At 51.5% G+C, this 13,561-nt stretch overlaps 1 protein-coding gene across 2 annotated transcripts; it reads right to left on the reverse strand.

Annotated features, from left to right (window-relative positions):
* Nucleotides 1-154: 154 nt before the first annotated feature.
* On the reverse strand, nt 155-11,759 carry LOC117382270 (endoplasmic reticulum junction formation protein lunapark-B-like). 2 transcript variants are annotated; one of them, XM_055227108.1, is made up of 14 exons: nt 11,636-11,759; nt 8,158-8,199; nt 8,024-8,074; nt 7,485-7,621; nt 7,351-7,409; nt 7,249-7,289; nt 7,098-7,181; nt 6,994-7,027; nt 2,944-3,012; nt 2,406-2,525; nt 2,196-2,331; nt 2,046-2,116; nt 1,722-1,865; nt 155-761 (listed from the first exon to the last, which is right to left on the reverse strand). In XM_055227108.1, exons 1-14 carry the CDS (start codon nt 11,660-11,662, stop codon nt 547-549), a joined length of 1,230 nt encoding a protein of 409 aa, XP_055083083.1. In that variant the 5' UTR covers nt 11,663-11,759; the 3' UTR covers nt 155-546. The 2 variants fall into 2 exon arrangements, with proteins under 2 accessions (XP_055083083.1, XP_055083082.1); XM_055227107.1 differs by having other exon boundaries at nt 2,406-2,531.
* Between the last annotated feature and the right edge of the window lie 1,802 nt (nt 11,760-13,561).

The raw sequence follows: 13,561 nt of genomic DNA on the forward strand, positions 1-13,561 counted from the left end.
GTGTCTCTGAGTCTCTGTCTCTGAGTCTGTGTCTCTGTCTGTGTCTGTGTCTCTGAGTCTGTGTCTCTGTGTCTCTGAGTCTGTGTCTCTGTGTCTGTGTCTCTGCGTCTGTGTCTCTGAGTCTGTGTCTCTGAGTCTGTGTCTCTGAGTCTCTGTCTCTGAGTCTGTGTCTCTGTCTGTGTCTCTGTCTCTGTGTCTCTGTCTCTGAGTCTCTGTCTCTGTGTCTCTGTGTCTCTGTGTCCTGTCATGTCAGGGGTCAGACTTTTCTTTTGACTCGTCTCCTGCTGTGACCCTCATTAAACTCGGACTGTTCATTTTCAGCTTTAACGAGGCTTAAAGTCTCAGCTCTGTCTTTGTGGTTCTGAGAGTTTTCAAGTTTCACTGATAAAACTTATAGATTATAGAAAAGAAAACAAATGAATGAGTTTGTTCTTGTGAGAAGTGCAGAGGCCGAGGTCGAAACCAAATTAATACTGTCTCTGAAGGAAGAACAACAACTGAAATGGACCGACCCTGGTCCAGGCTCCGGTCGACTGTGGCTCCAGTCTACTCTGGTTCTGACTGTGGCTCTGGTTCTGACTGTGGCTCTGGTTCTGACTGTGGCTCTGGTCCAGTCAGACTCTGGTTCTGTCCCGTCTCCTGATGCGTCTCAGTGGGGGCGGAGCTGCTGGGACGAGGCTCTTCTGTCTGACCCTCTGACTCAGGCTCCTCCCTGTCACTCACTTCTGTCTCACTGGTCGTGTCTCTGATTTCATCTTCATCTGTAAAAAGACAAAATGTGGAAATGTGGCTTCACATTCTTAAAAACACAACTCCAGGTACAACACGACACGTCTAACACACACGACACGTCTAACACACACGACACGTCTAACACACACGACACGTCCAACACACACGACACGTCTAACACACACGACACGTCTAACACACGACACGTCTAACACACGCGACACGTCTAACACACACGACACGTCCAACACACACGACACGTCTAACACACACGACACGTCTAACACACACGACACGTCTAACACACACGACACGTCCAACACACACGACACGTCTAACACACGACACGTCTAACACACGACACGTCTAACACACACGACACGTCTAACACACACGACACGTCTAACACACACGACACGTCTAACACACACGACACGTCTAACACACACGACACGTCTAACACACGACACGTCTAACACACACGACACGTCTAACACACACGACACGTCTAACACACACGACACGTCTAACACACACGACACGTCCAACACACACGACACGTCTAACACACACGACACGTCTAACACACACGACACGTCTAACACACACGACACGTCCAACACACACGACACGTCTAACACACACGACACGTCTAACACACACGACACGTCTAACACACGACACGTCTAACACACGACACGTCTAACACACACGACACGTCTAACACACGACACGTCCAACACACGACACGTCTAACACACGACACGTCTAACACACGACACGTCTAACACACACGACACGTCTAACACACGACACGTCTAACACACGACACGTCTAACACGACACGTCTAACACACGACACGTCTAACACACACGACACGTCTAACACACACGACACGTCCAACGCACTAAACACATCTCCAGGCCTCTGTAGTTGTGCTTGTGTTTCCTGTTGAATCCTTCACTCGTACAAACAGGTGAGTCCTGACCTGTGCTGGGGGGAGCGTCACTAGGGGGCGCTGCACTTCCTTCTGCTCGGAGCCGTCGCTCGTAGCTGAACTCTGGGAGTCTCGGAGCCTGAGGGCGGGTCTTCCTCGCAGGATTCATGAAGTAACAGTACGCACATCGGTACGCTGCAAAACACCAGCACAGACTGACCACAGACTGACCACGGACTGACCTCAGACTGACCACAAACTGACCACACACAAACTGACCACAAACTGACCACAGACTGACCACATCCCTCTGACCCCTCTGACCCCTCTGACCCCCCTGACCCCCCTGACCCCTCACAGTTTCATGTTTCTTACCCAGATATTCAAACTCTTCTTTCAGGGCCATTCCATTATGAGAAAAACACTGTTTACAAATCAGAGCAAATCTGAAAAACACAAACATGTAACATTCTCCAGAAAAATTATTAATAAATAAATAGAAATAAATGTATTTCAGGCAGGTACCGATTCTGTGGTCCGTCTCCCACCAGGTACTCCACCACTCTGTCCAGGGGCCCGCGCTCCTGGGGCAGAATGGGACGGGCCAGAGGGGGCCCCGGAGGGTGGGGCCCCGGAGGGTGGGGCCCCGGAGGGTGGGGCCCTGAAGCACAAAAACAAACTTTACACGTGAAAGATGTAAATATGAAAGACACGCCCTCCAGGTTTTAAACGTACCTCCAGGACGAGGCCCAGACAGAGGCCCAGACAGAGGCCCAGACAGAGGCCCAGACAGGGGCCCAGACAGGGGCCCATAGACGACAGGCGACGACAGAGCAGACCTCTCTGGGGGCCCTCCTGGAGCTTACACAAAGACACAATCAGTGAGACAATAAGGGTTAAAGAGGAGGAACTACAGAGAGGAGGAACTACAGAGAGGAGGAACTACAGAGAGGAGGAACTACAGAGAGGAGGAACTACAGAGAGGAGGAACTACAGAGAGGAGGAACTACAGAGAGGAGGCGGAACTACAGAGAGGAGGAACTACAGAGAGGAGGAACTACAGAGAGGAGGAACTACAGAGAGGAGGAACTACAGAGAGGAGGCGGAACTACAGAGAGGAGGAACTACAGAGAGGAGGAACTACAGAGAGGAGGAACTACAGAGAGGAGGAACTACAGAGAGGAAAAATGAATAAATATAAACTAATATGTTCAGGAACTTTAATTCTTCAAAGTTGTTCAGGTCAATAAATAGTTAAATGTTTTTGTCTTACCCCCAGGCACAGCCGCGCCCACAGCCATGAGGGGCCCCGGTGTGAGGGGCCCCGCCCTGTGCCGCAGCCCTGAGGACACCACAGACTGAATATTATTATTATAATTAATATGATTATCATGATTGTTATTTTTATTCATATACTGTATTTCTGGACTATAAGTCGCATTTATTCGCAGTTATTGTCAGTGACGACCACAGGGGGCGCTCTAGACCAGTATCACAGACACCTCCAGAGCCTTGAAAGGCGCCTAACAAATAAAATGTATTATTATTATTATTACCTCCAGAGCGACGCTTCATCTTCCTCTGGAGTGGGTGGATTTGTTCAGAATCGACACCGAGGATGAAGAATTCAGTGGATTTATTGATTTGGAGTGAGATCCAGAGTAAACTTGTTTTTTCTGCTTTATTTTTCTGATTAACTGTTAATATCTTACGTTAACAAACCAGACACGTGTTCAGTTCTGTCTGTGCTTCAGCTGAATAAATAGAAATGTGTTACGTTAGCGTTAGCATTACCGTTAGCGTGATGTACTGATATTCAGCCTCCATCCATTTTCTTCCCCTTTATCCGGGGCCGGGTCGCGGAGGCAGCAGTTTCAGCAGGGAGGCCCAGACTTCCCTCTCCACAGACACGTCCTCCAGCTCCTCCGGTGGGACCCCAAGGCGTTCCCAGGCCAGAGAGACATAGTCCCTCCAGTGTGTCCTGGGTCTTCCCCGGGGCCTCCTCCCGGTGGGACATGCCCAGAACACCTCCTTAGGGAGGCGTCCAGGAGGCATCCGGAATAAATGTCCAAGCCACCTCAACTGCTCCTCTCGATGTGGAGGAGCAGCGGCTCTAATCCGAGCTCCTCTCGTGTGACTGAGCTCCTCACCCTATCCCTAAGAGAGCACCCAGCCACCCTACGGAGGAAACCCATTTCAGCCGCTTGTATCCGCGACCTTGTCCTTTCGGTCATTACCCAGAGCTCATGACCATAGGTGAGGTGAACGTAGATTGAGGTAAATCCAGAGCTTTGCCTTTGGGCTCAGCTCCTTCTTCACCACAACGGACCGATACAGCGACCGCATCACTGCAGACGCTGATCCGCCTGTCAATCTCCCGCTCCATCCTTCCCTCACTCGTGAACAAGACCCTGAGATACTTGAACTCCTCCACTTGAGGCAGAGACTCTCCACCCGGAGAGAGCAAACCACCTTTTTCCAGTCGAGAACCATGGCCTCGGATTTGGAGGAGCTGATTCTCATCCCAGACACTTCACACTCGGCTCAAACCGCCCCAGTGCTGCAGGTCCTGACTCGAAGAAGCATCAGGACAAACATCATCTGCAAACAGCAGAGATGAAATCCTGTGGTCCCTGAACCAGACCCCCTCCGGCCCCTGAACCAGACCCCCTCCGGCCCCTGAACCAGACCCCCTCCGGCCCCTGGCTGCGCCTAGAAATTCTGTCCATAAATATAATGAACAGAACCGGTGACAAAGGGCAGCCCTGGTGGAGTCCAACATGCACCGGGAACAGGTCTGAACAGCCCTTAGCAAAGAGCCCCGGACCCCATACTCCCAGAGCACCCCCCAAAGGACACCACGAGGGACACGGTCAAATGCCTTCTCCAGGTCCACAAAACACATGTGGACTGGTTGGGCAAACTCCCATGAGCCTCGAGGACCCGATGGAGAGTATAGAGCTGGTCCAGTGTTCCACGACCAGGACGAAAACCACACTGCTCCTCCTGAATCTGAGGTTCGACTATCGGTCGGATTCTCCTCTCCAGTCCCTGGAATAGACCTTACCGGGAAGGCTGAGGAGTGTGATTCCCCTGTAATTGGAACACACCCTCAGGTCCCCCTTCTTATACAGAGGGACCACCACCCCGGTCTGCCATTCCACAGGTACTGTCCCCGACCGCCACGCGATGTTGCAGAGACGTGTCAGCCAAGACAGCCCCACAACATCCAGAGATTTAAGACACTCAGGACGGATCTCGTCCACCCCCGGAGCCTTGCCACCGAGGAGTTTACCAACCACCTCAGTGACTTCAGCCAGGGTGATGGACGAGTCCACCCTTGAGTCCTCAAACTCTGCTTCCTCCTCAGAAGACGTGACAGTGGGATTGAGGAGATCCTCAAAGTATTCTTTCCACCGCCCGACAACATCCCCAGTCGAGGTCAGCAGCTCTCCACCCGCACTGTAAACAGTGTTGGTGAAGCACTGCTTCCCCCTCCTGAGGCGTCGGACAGTTTGCCAGAATCTCTTCGAGGCCGTCCAATAGTCCTCCTCCATGGCCTCCCCGAACTCCTCCCAAACCTGAGTTTTTGCCACTGCGACTGCACGAGCCACGGCACGCTTGGCCTGACGGTACCTGTCTGCTGCTTCAGGAGTCCCACGACCCAGCAGGGCCTGATAGGACTCCTTCAGCTTGACGGCATCCCTTACTTCCGGTGTCCACCACTGGGTTTGGGGGTTGCCACCGTGACAGGCACCGCAGACCTTACGACCACAGCTACGAGAACATGGCTCACTCGGACTCCATGTCTCCAACCTCCCCCTGGATATGGGAGAAGCTCTCCCGGAGGTGTGAGTTGAAGACCCTGCTGACAGAAGGTTCCACCAGACATTCCCAACAGACCCTCACGATACGCTTGGGTCTGCCACATCTGTCCGGCTTCCTCCTCCGCCAGTTGATCCAACTCACCAACAGGTGGTGATCAGTTGACAGCTCAGCCCGTCTCTTCACCCGAGTGTCCAAGACACGCGGCCGAAGGTCAGATGACACGACAACAAAGTCGATCATCGACCTGCGACCTAGAGTCTCCTGCTGCCACGTGCACCGATGGACACCCTTGTGCTTGAACATGGTGTTTGTTATGGACAAACTGTGACTAGAACAGAAGAACAATAACAGAACACCACTCGGGTTCAGATCAGGGAGGCCGTTCTTCCTGATCACGTCCCTCCAGGTGTCACTAGTGTTGCCCACATGGGCGTTGAAGTCCCCCAGGAGAACAATAGAGTCCCCGGTTGGTGCACTGTCTAGTACCCCTCCCAGGGACTCCAAGAAGGCCGGGTACTCTGCACTGCTGTTTGGCCCGTAGGCCGACACAACAGTGAGAGACCTGTCCCCGACCCGAAGGCGCAGGGACGCGACCCTCTCGTTCACCGGGGTAAACTCCAACACGTAACGGCTGAGCTGTGGGGCAATAAGCCCACACCAGCTCGCCGCCGCTCCCCGCGGGCAACGCCAGAGAAATGGAGAGTCCAGCCCCTCTCGAGGAGTTGGGTTCCAGAGCCCAAGCTGTGCGTGGAGGTGAGGCCGACTATATCTAGCCGGTACCTCTCAACCTCCTGCACGAGTTCAGGCTCCTTCCCCCCCAGCGAGGTGACATTCCACGTCGCTATCGCCAGATGCTGTGTCTGTGGACCGGGTCGTTGAGACACCCGTCTTTGATTGCTGCCCAGTCCCGACCCCTGTGAGAACCTCTGCAGGTGGTGAGCCCACAGGAGGGCGGACCCATGTTGTCCTTTTGGGCTGAGCCTGGCTGGGCCCCGTGGGCAAAGGCCCGGCCACCAGGGGCTCGCATTCGAGCCCCAACCCCAGGCCTGGCTCCAGGGTGGGGCCCCGGCTGCGCCATACCGGGTGACGTCACGGTCCTTGTTATTTTGCTCATCATAGGGGTACAGGGAACTGCTCTTTGACTCATCACCTAGGACCTGTTTGCCATGGGAGACCCCACCAGGGGCAACATAGCTCCTAGGATCATTCGGGTCCTCCCCCACCACGATAAGGTGACAGTTCAAGGGGGAGTGATATTCAGCCTGTTGATCCACATTTTATTATCATTATTATAACTTGATTTAAAGATAAAATGTCTGTTCTTGGTCTAAAATTTTGTAAAATAAATTTCTCCAAAAAATGTTGTGTTGTTATTACAAATTTTTCCACTGGTGCGACTTATACTCCAGAGCGACGTATAGTCCGAAGAATACGGTAATAATAGTCACACATGGTCTGCTTTAATGTCACATGGGTCACGTGACGTGGGTCCTACCTGTGCCAGGTGACGGGCGAGGGGACGACTCAGTCTGTGACAGAAAAACATTAAATACAAAACAAATCCAAACACAGATGTTCTCGTGCGTAAACAGCTCGTACCTGTTTTTGAACAGCGTCAGGGTCAAACTGCTCCAGGATTTGTTTGGCCTTTTTGTACGTCTCGTTTTCCATCACCTCCTCCAGCTTCACAAACAAAACATCACGTGAAATGTGAACTGCAGCCAAAACTGTGATGTTTCATAAAACTCACCAACTTCTTCTTGAACAGTTTTAACTCCTCCAACCTGTTGTCTGGCACAAAACAATCAATTATTGTCAAACCCATGTGTTTGTTACGACTGCGGTGACTTACTGTTGGACTCAGTTCGTTTGGAGAAAAGGAAAATGAGGAGCTTCCGGATGAACCAAACCCTGAAACCAAAACATCTTAATAAATGTTTAATCCACCATTTACACTGAAATGTTTTAGAGACATGAAATACTCACACGACCGGAAACGTGAAGAAGGGCAGGGCCAGAGTGCAGCGCTGCAGCCAGCGCTCGGGCAGAAACACACAGTACACGAGCAGAGACGTGACGAGGTAAAAGATCGAAGAATAAACCAGGAGTCTGCCCACCCACAGCTGAAAAACACACAAATGTTTATGAGGAACAAACAATCAACCAGACGCACAACCAAACAACAAGAGAATCAGGCACCACCAAACAGACCAGAGCTTCTTAATCTGCAGGAGTTTAGTCCAACATCAACATCAGTGACACACGAGCGACTGGAGCGTTTTATTATTATTATTATTATTATTTTTATTATTATTATTAACCAATCAGAGAAGCACGTAGTTACATCACATTATGGACTCAGGACTCAGGAGCCGGACCCAGGAGCCGGACCCAGGAGCCGGACCCAGGAGCCGGACTCAGGAGCCGGACTCAGGAGCCGGACTCAGGAGCCGGACTCAGGAGCCGGACCCAGGAGCCGGACCCAGGAGCCGGACTCAGGAGCCGGACTCAGGAGCCGGACTCACCCTCTGCAGACGCTGATTCTTGGCTTGAAAATCCATCAGTTCTTTAATTTCCTGGAATAAAAGAATTGAAAATAAAACAGTGTCATGGAGCCTCAGTGGAGCCTGTGATTAAACTGAATCCTCTAAATCGTGACCTTCTCCGTGTTTTCCAGCTGTTCAGTCCGACTCAGGTGAGTCTAAAACAAAAACATCAGAGTTTATTTAGTAATAAAAACAATAACTGAAATCTAACATTGTAGAGCAGGGACAGACGGGGACAGAGAGGGACAGACGGGGACAGAGAGGGACAGACGGGGACAGAGAGGGACAGACGGGGACAGACAGGGACAGAGAGGGACAGAGAGGGACAGACAGGGACAGACGGGGACAGAGAGGGACAGACAGGGACATACAGACAGAGAGGGACATACAGACAGAGACAGAGAGGGACAGACGGGGACAGAGAGGGACAGACAGGGACAGACAGAGACAGACAGGGACATACAGACAGAGAGGGACATACAGACAGAGACAGAGAGGGACAGACGGGGACAGAGAGGGACAGAGTGGGACAGACAGGGACAGAGAGGGACAGACGGGGACAGAGAGGGACAGACAGGGACAGACGGGGACAGAGAGGGACAGACGGGGACAGAGAGGGACAGACAGGGACAGAGAGGGACAGACGGGGACAGAGAGGGACAGACGGGGACAGACAGGGACATAGAGGGACAGACAGACAGGGACAGAGAGGGACAGACAGGGACAGAGAGGGACAGACAGAGACAGACAGGGACATAGAGGGACAGACAGAGAGGGACAGACGGGGACAGAGAGGGACAGACAGGGACAGAGAGGGACAGACAGAGACAGACAGGGACATAGAGGGACAGACAGACAGGGACAGAGAGGGACAGACGGGGACAGACAGAGACAGAGTGGGACAGAGAGGGACATACAGACAGAGACAGAGAGGGACAGACAGGGACAGAGAGGGACAGACAGGGACAGAGAGGGACAGACAGGGACAGACAGACAGAGACAGACAGGGACCGAGAGGGACAGACAGGGACCGAGAGGGACAGACAGAGACAGAGAGGGACATACAGACAGAGACAGAGAGGGACAGACAGGGACAGAGAAAGACAGACAGGGACAGAGAGGGACAGACAGAGACAGACAGGGGCCGAGAGGGACAGACAGGGACAGAGAGGGACAGACAGGGACCGAGAGGGACAGGCAGGGACAGAGAGGGACAGGCAGGGACAGAGAGGGACATAGAGGGACAGACAGGGACCGAGAGGGACAGACAGAGAGGGACAGACAGAGACAGAGAGGGACATACAGACAGAGAGGGACAGACAGGGACAGACAGGGACAGAGAAAGACAGACAGGGACAGAGAGGGACAGACAGAGACAGACAGGGGCCGAGAGGGACAGACAGAGACAGAGGGACAGACAGAGACATACAGAGAGGGACAGACAGGGACCGAGAGGGACAGACAGGGACCGAGAGGGACAGACAGGGACAGGCAGGGACAGAGAGGGACAGGCAGGGACAGAGAGAGACAGACGGGGACAGAGAGGGACATAGAGGGACAGACAGGGACCGAGAGGGACAGACAGAGACAGAGAGGGACAGAGAGGGACATACAGACAGAGAGGGACAGACAGGGACAGAGAAAGACAGACAGGGACAGAGAGGGACAGACAGAGACAGACAGGGGCCGAGAGGGACAGACAGGGACAGAGAGGGACAGACAGAGACAGAGGGACAGACAGAGAGGGACAGACAGGGACCGAGAGGGACAGACAGGGACAGAGAGGGACAGACAGGGACCGAGAGGGACAGGCAGGGACAGAGAGGGACAGGCAGGGACAGAGAGGGACATAGAGGGACAGACAGGGACCGACAGAGAGGGACAGACAGAGACAGAGAGGGACAGACAGAGACAGAGAGGGACAGACAGGGACAGAGAGGGACATACAGACAGAGAGGGACAGACAGGGACAGACAGGGACAGAGAAAGACAGACAGGGACAGAGAGGGACAGACAGAGACAGAGGGACAGACAGAGACATACAGAGAGGGACAGACAGGGACCGAGAGGGACAGACAGGGACCGAGAGGGACAGACAGGGACAGAGAGGGACATAGAGGGACAGACAGGGACCGAGAGGGACAGACAGAGAGGGACAGACAGAGACAGAGAGGGACAGACAGGGACAGAGAGGGACATACAGACAGAGAGGGACAGACAGGGACAGAGAAAGACAGACAGGGACAGAGAGGGACAGACAGAGACAGACAGGGGCCGAGAGGGACAGACAGAGACAGAGGGACAGACAGAGACATACAGAGAGGGACAGACAGGGACCGAGAGGGACAGACAGGGACAGGCAGGGACAGAGAGGGACAGGCAGGGACAGATAGAGACAGACAGGGACAGACAGAGACAGAGAGGGACATAGAGGGACAGACAGGGACCGAGAGGGACAGACAGAGACAGAGAGGGACATACAGACAGAGAGGGACAGACAGGGACAGAGAGGGACAGACAGGGACAGAGAAAGACAGACAGGGACAGAGAGGGACAGACAGAGACAGACAGGGGCCGAGAGGGACAGACAGGGACAGAGAGGGACAGACAGAGACAGAGGGACAGACAGAGACATACAGAGAGGGACAGACAGGGACCGAGAGGGACAGACAGGGACAGGCAGGGACAGAGAGGGACAGGCAGGGACAGATAGAGACAGACAGGGACAGACAGAGACAGAGAGGGACATAGAGGGACAGACAGGGACCGAGAGGGACAGACAGGGACAGAGAGGGACATAGAGGGACAGACAGGGACCGAGAGGGACAGACAGAGAGGGACAGACAGAGACAGAGAGGGACAGACAGGGACAGAGAGGGACATACAGACAGAGAGGGACAGACAGGGACAGAGAAAGACAGACAGGGACAGAGAGGGACAGACAGAGACAGACAGGGGCCGAGAGGGACAGACAGAGACAGAGGGACAGACAGAGACATACAGAGAGGGACAGACAGGGACCGAGAGGGACAGACAGGGACAGGCAGGGACAGAGAGGGACAGGCAGGGACAGATAGAGACAGACAGGGACAGACAGAGACAGAGAGGGACATAGAGGGACAGACAGGGACCGAGAGGGACAGACAGAGACAGAGAGGGACATACAGACAGAGAGGGACAGACAGGGACAGAGAGGGACAGACAGGGACAGAGAAAGACAGACAGGGACAGAGAGGGACAGACAGAGACAGACAGGGGCCGAGAGGGACAGACAGGGACAGAGAGGGACAGACAGAGACAGAGGGACAGACAGAGACATACAGAGAGGGACAGACAGGGACCGAGAGGGACAGACAGGGACAGAGAGGGACAGACAGGGACCGAGAGGGACAGGCAGGGACAGAGAGGGACAGGCAGGGACAGACAGGGACAGAGAGGGACAGACAGAGACATACAGGAACAGCTTTATTTCGTTGTCGTTATGTTGTGTTGCTGTTGTCGTTATGTTGCTGTTGTGTTGCTGTTGTTGTGTTGCTGTTGTTGTGTTGTCGTTATGTTTGTCGTACAGTATCACCGAAGTGCAGGACTTACTTTGGATTTGGAAATGAGCGCTCCCATCTCTGCTGTGTGACCTCGGTGTGACCTCGGTGTGACCTGTGTGTGACCTCGGTGTGACCTCGGTGTGATCTGTGTGTGATCTGTGTGTGATCTGTGTGTGATCTGTGTGTGATCTGTGTGTGATCTGTGTGTGATCTGTGTGTGATCTGTGTGTGATCTGTGTGTGATCTGTGTGTGATCTGTGTGTGATCTCTTCTGTTTGATCTGCTGAGACAGAATTCAAACATACAGCTGTTAAAAAAAAATACATGGACCGCGTTAAACACGACACAAAACACAGGAAACACACGTCACTGTCCCACTGCTGGAGCGTCCGGCATCACACACACGGTCCACTGTGTCTGACCCACACACTGTAAATATCTGACCCTGTATAAACTCATCTGTCCGCTGATGTTCAGCTCGGACACTGTCACAGTCTCTGGTCTGACGCGGGTCACGGGACATGTCCTGTCTCCTGTCTCTCGTCTCCTGTCTCTCGTCTCCTGTCTCTCGTCTCCTGTCTCTCGTCTCCTGTCTCTCGTCTCCTGTCTCTCGTCTCCTGTCTCTCATCTCCTGTCTCCTGTCTCTCGTCTCTCGTCTCTCGTCTCTTGTCCCGGGGTCAGAGGTTCTGTCCTCTTTGTCTCGGGGCGGGGTCAGAAGCTCCTCTGACACTTTAATGATGAAAATCACGTCTTAATTTTAATAAAAATGACATATTTACCTCAGGTTCCCAGAGTCCTCTGCGCGTGTTTTGGTTTAGGAGCGTGAGGGAAGCGCGTGAGTGGAGCACACTGCCCCTAACGGTCAGGCGGAGAACTGCAGCGGAGCAACAAATACTGGAATAAAAGTACAAATACTAGACACAAAATACTGTAATAAAAGTACAAATACTAGACACAAAATACTGTAATAAAAGTACAAATACTAGACACAAAATACTGTAATAAAAGTACAAATACTAGACACAAAATACTGTAATAAAAGTACAAATACTAGACACAAAATACTGTAATAAAAGTACAAATACTAGACACAAAATACTGTAATAAAAGTACAAATACTAGACACAAAATACTGTAATAAAAGTACAAATACTAGACACAAAATACTGTAATAAAAGTACAAATACTAGACACAAAATACTGTAATAAAAGTACAAATACTAGACACAAAATACTGTAATAAAAGTACAAATACTAGACACAAAATACTGTAATAAAAGTACAAATACTAGACACAAAATACTGTAATAAAAGTACAAATACTAGACACAAAATACTGTAATAAAAGTACAAACTAGACACAAAATACTGTAATAAAAGTACAAATACTAGACACAATATACTATAATAAAAGTACAGTTATTAGAGACAAAATACTTTAACAAAAGTGCAGATACTAGAGCAAAAATGCTTTAGTAAAAGTAAAAGTATCACACTAAAAATCTGCTTCAGTTAAAGTGTTAAAGTACTTGTTTAAAAATAGAATGTCACGCAGAGGTTTAATAAAATGTAGTGATTTTGAAACAGATTTGAGCTGAATTTTGTTCACAAAACATTTGAACAGGCAGAGTTTTACCTGCTGTTTTATCTGTAAATATAAACATGTTATATGTGTGTGTGTGTGTGGGGGGGGGGGGGGGGGGGGGGGGGTCGGGGTGTGTGTGTCTGTGTGTGTGTGTGTACAGTTTATATACATTAATTCAGTATTTCTCAGTTTATTTCACTGTTTCATTGTTTGTGGGCGTGTTTCTTTACGTCACGTTGACGTCACACACAGATGCGGAAGTCCCTGTCGCCGTGGAGAAGGTAAACTGACATGAAGTGACTTTAGAGAAGAAGAAAAGAACGAAAAGAAGAAAAAAGATAAAGAAAAGAACGACGAAGATAAAGAAAGGAACGATGAAGATGAAAGTAT

Source organism: Periophthalmus magnuspinnatus, chromosome 15 (assembly GCF_009829125.3).
Source record: "Periophthalmus magnuspinnatus isolate fPerMag1 chromosome 15, fPerMag1.2.pri, whole genome shotgun sequence".
Lineage (NCBI taxonomy): Eukaryota > Metazoa > Chordata > Actinopteri > Gobiiformes > Gobiidae > Periophthalmus > Periophthalmus magnuspinnatus.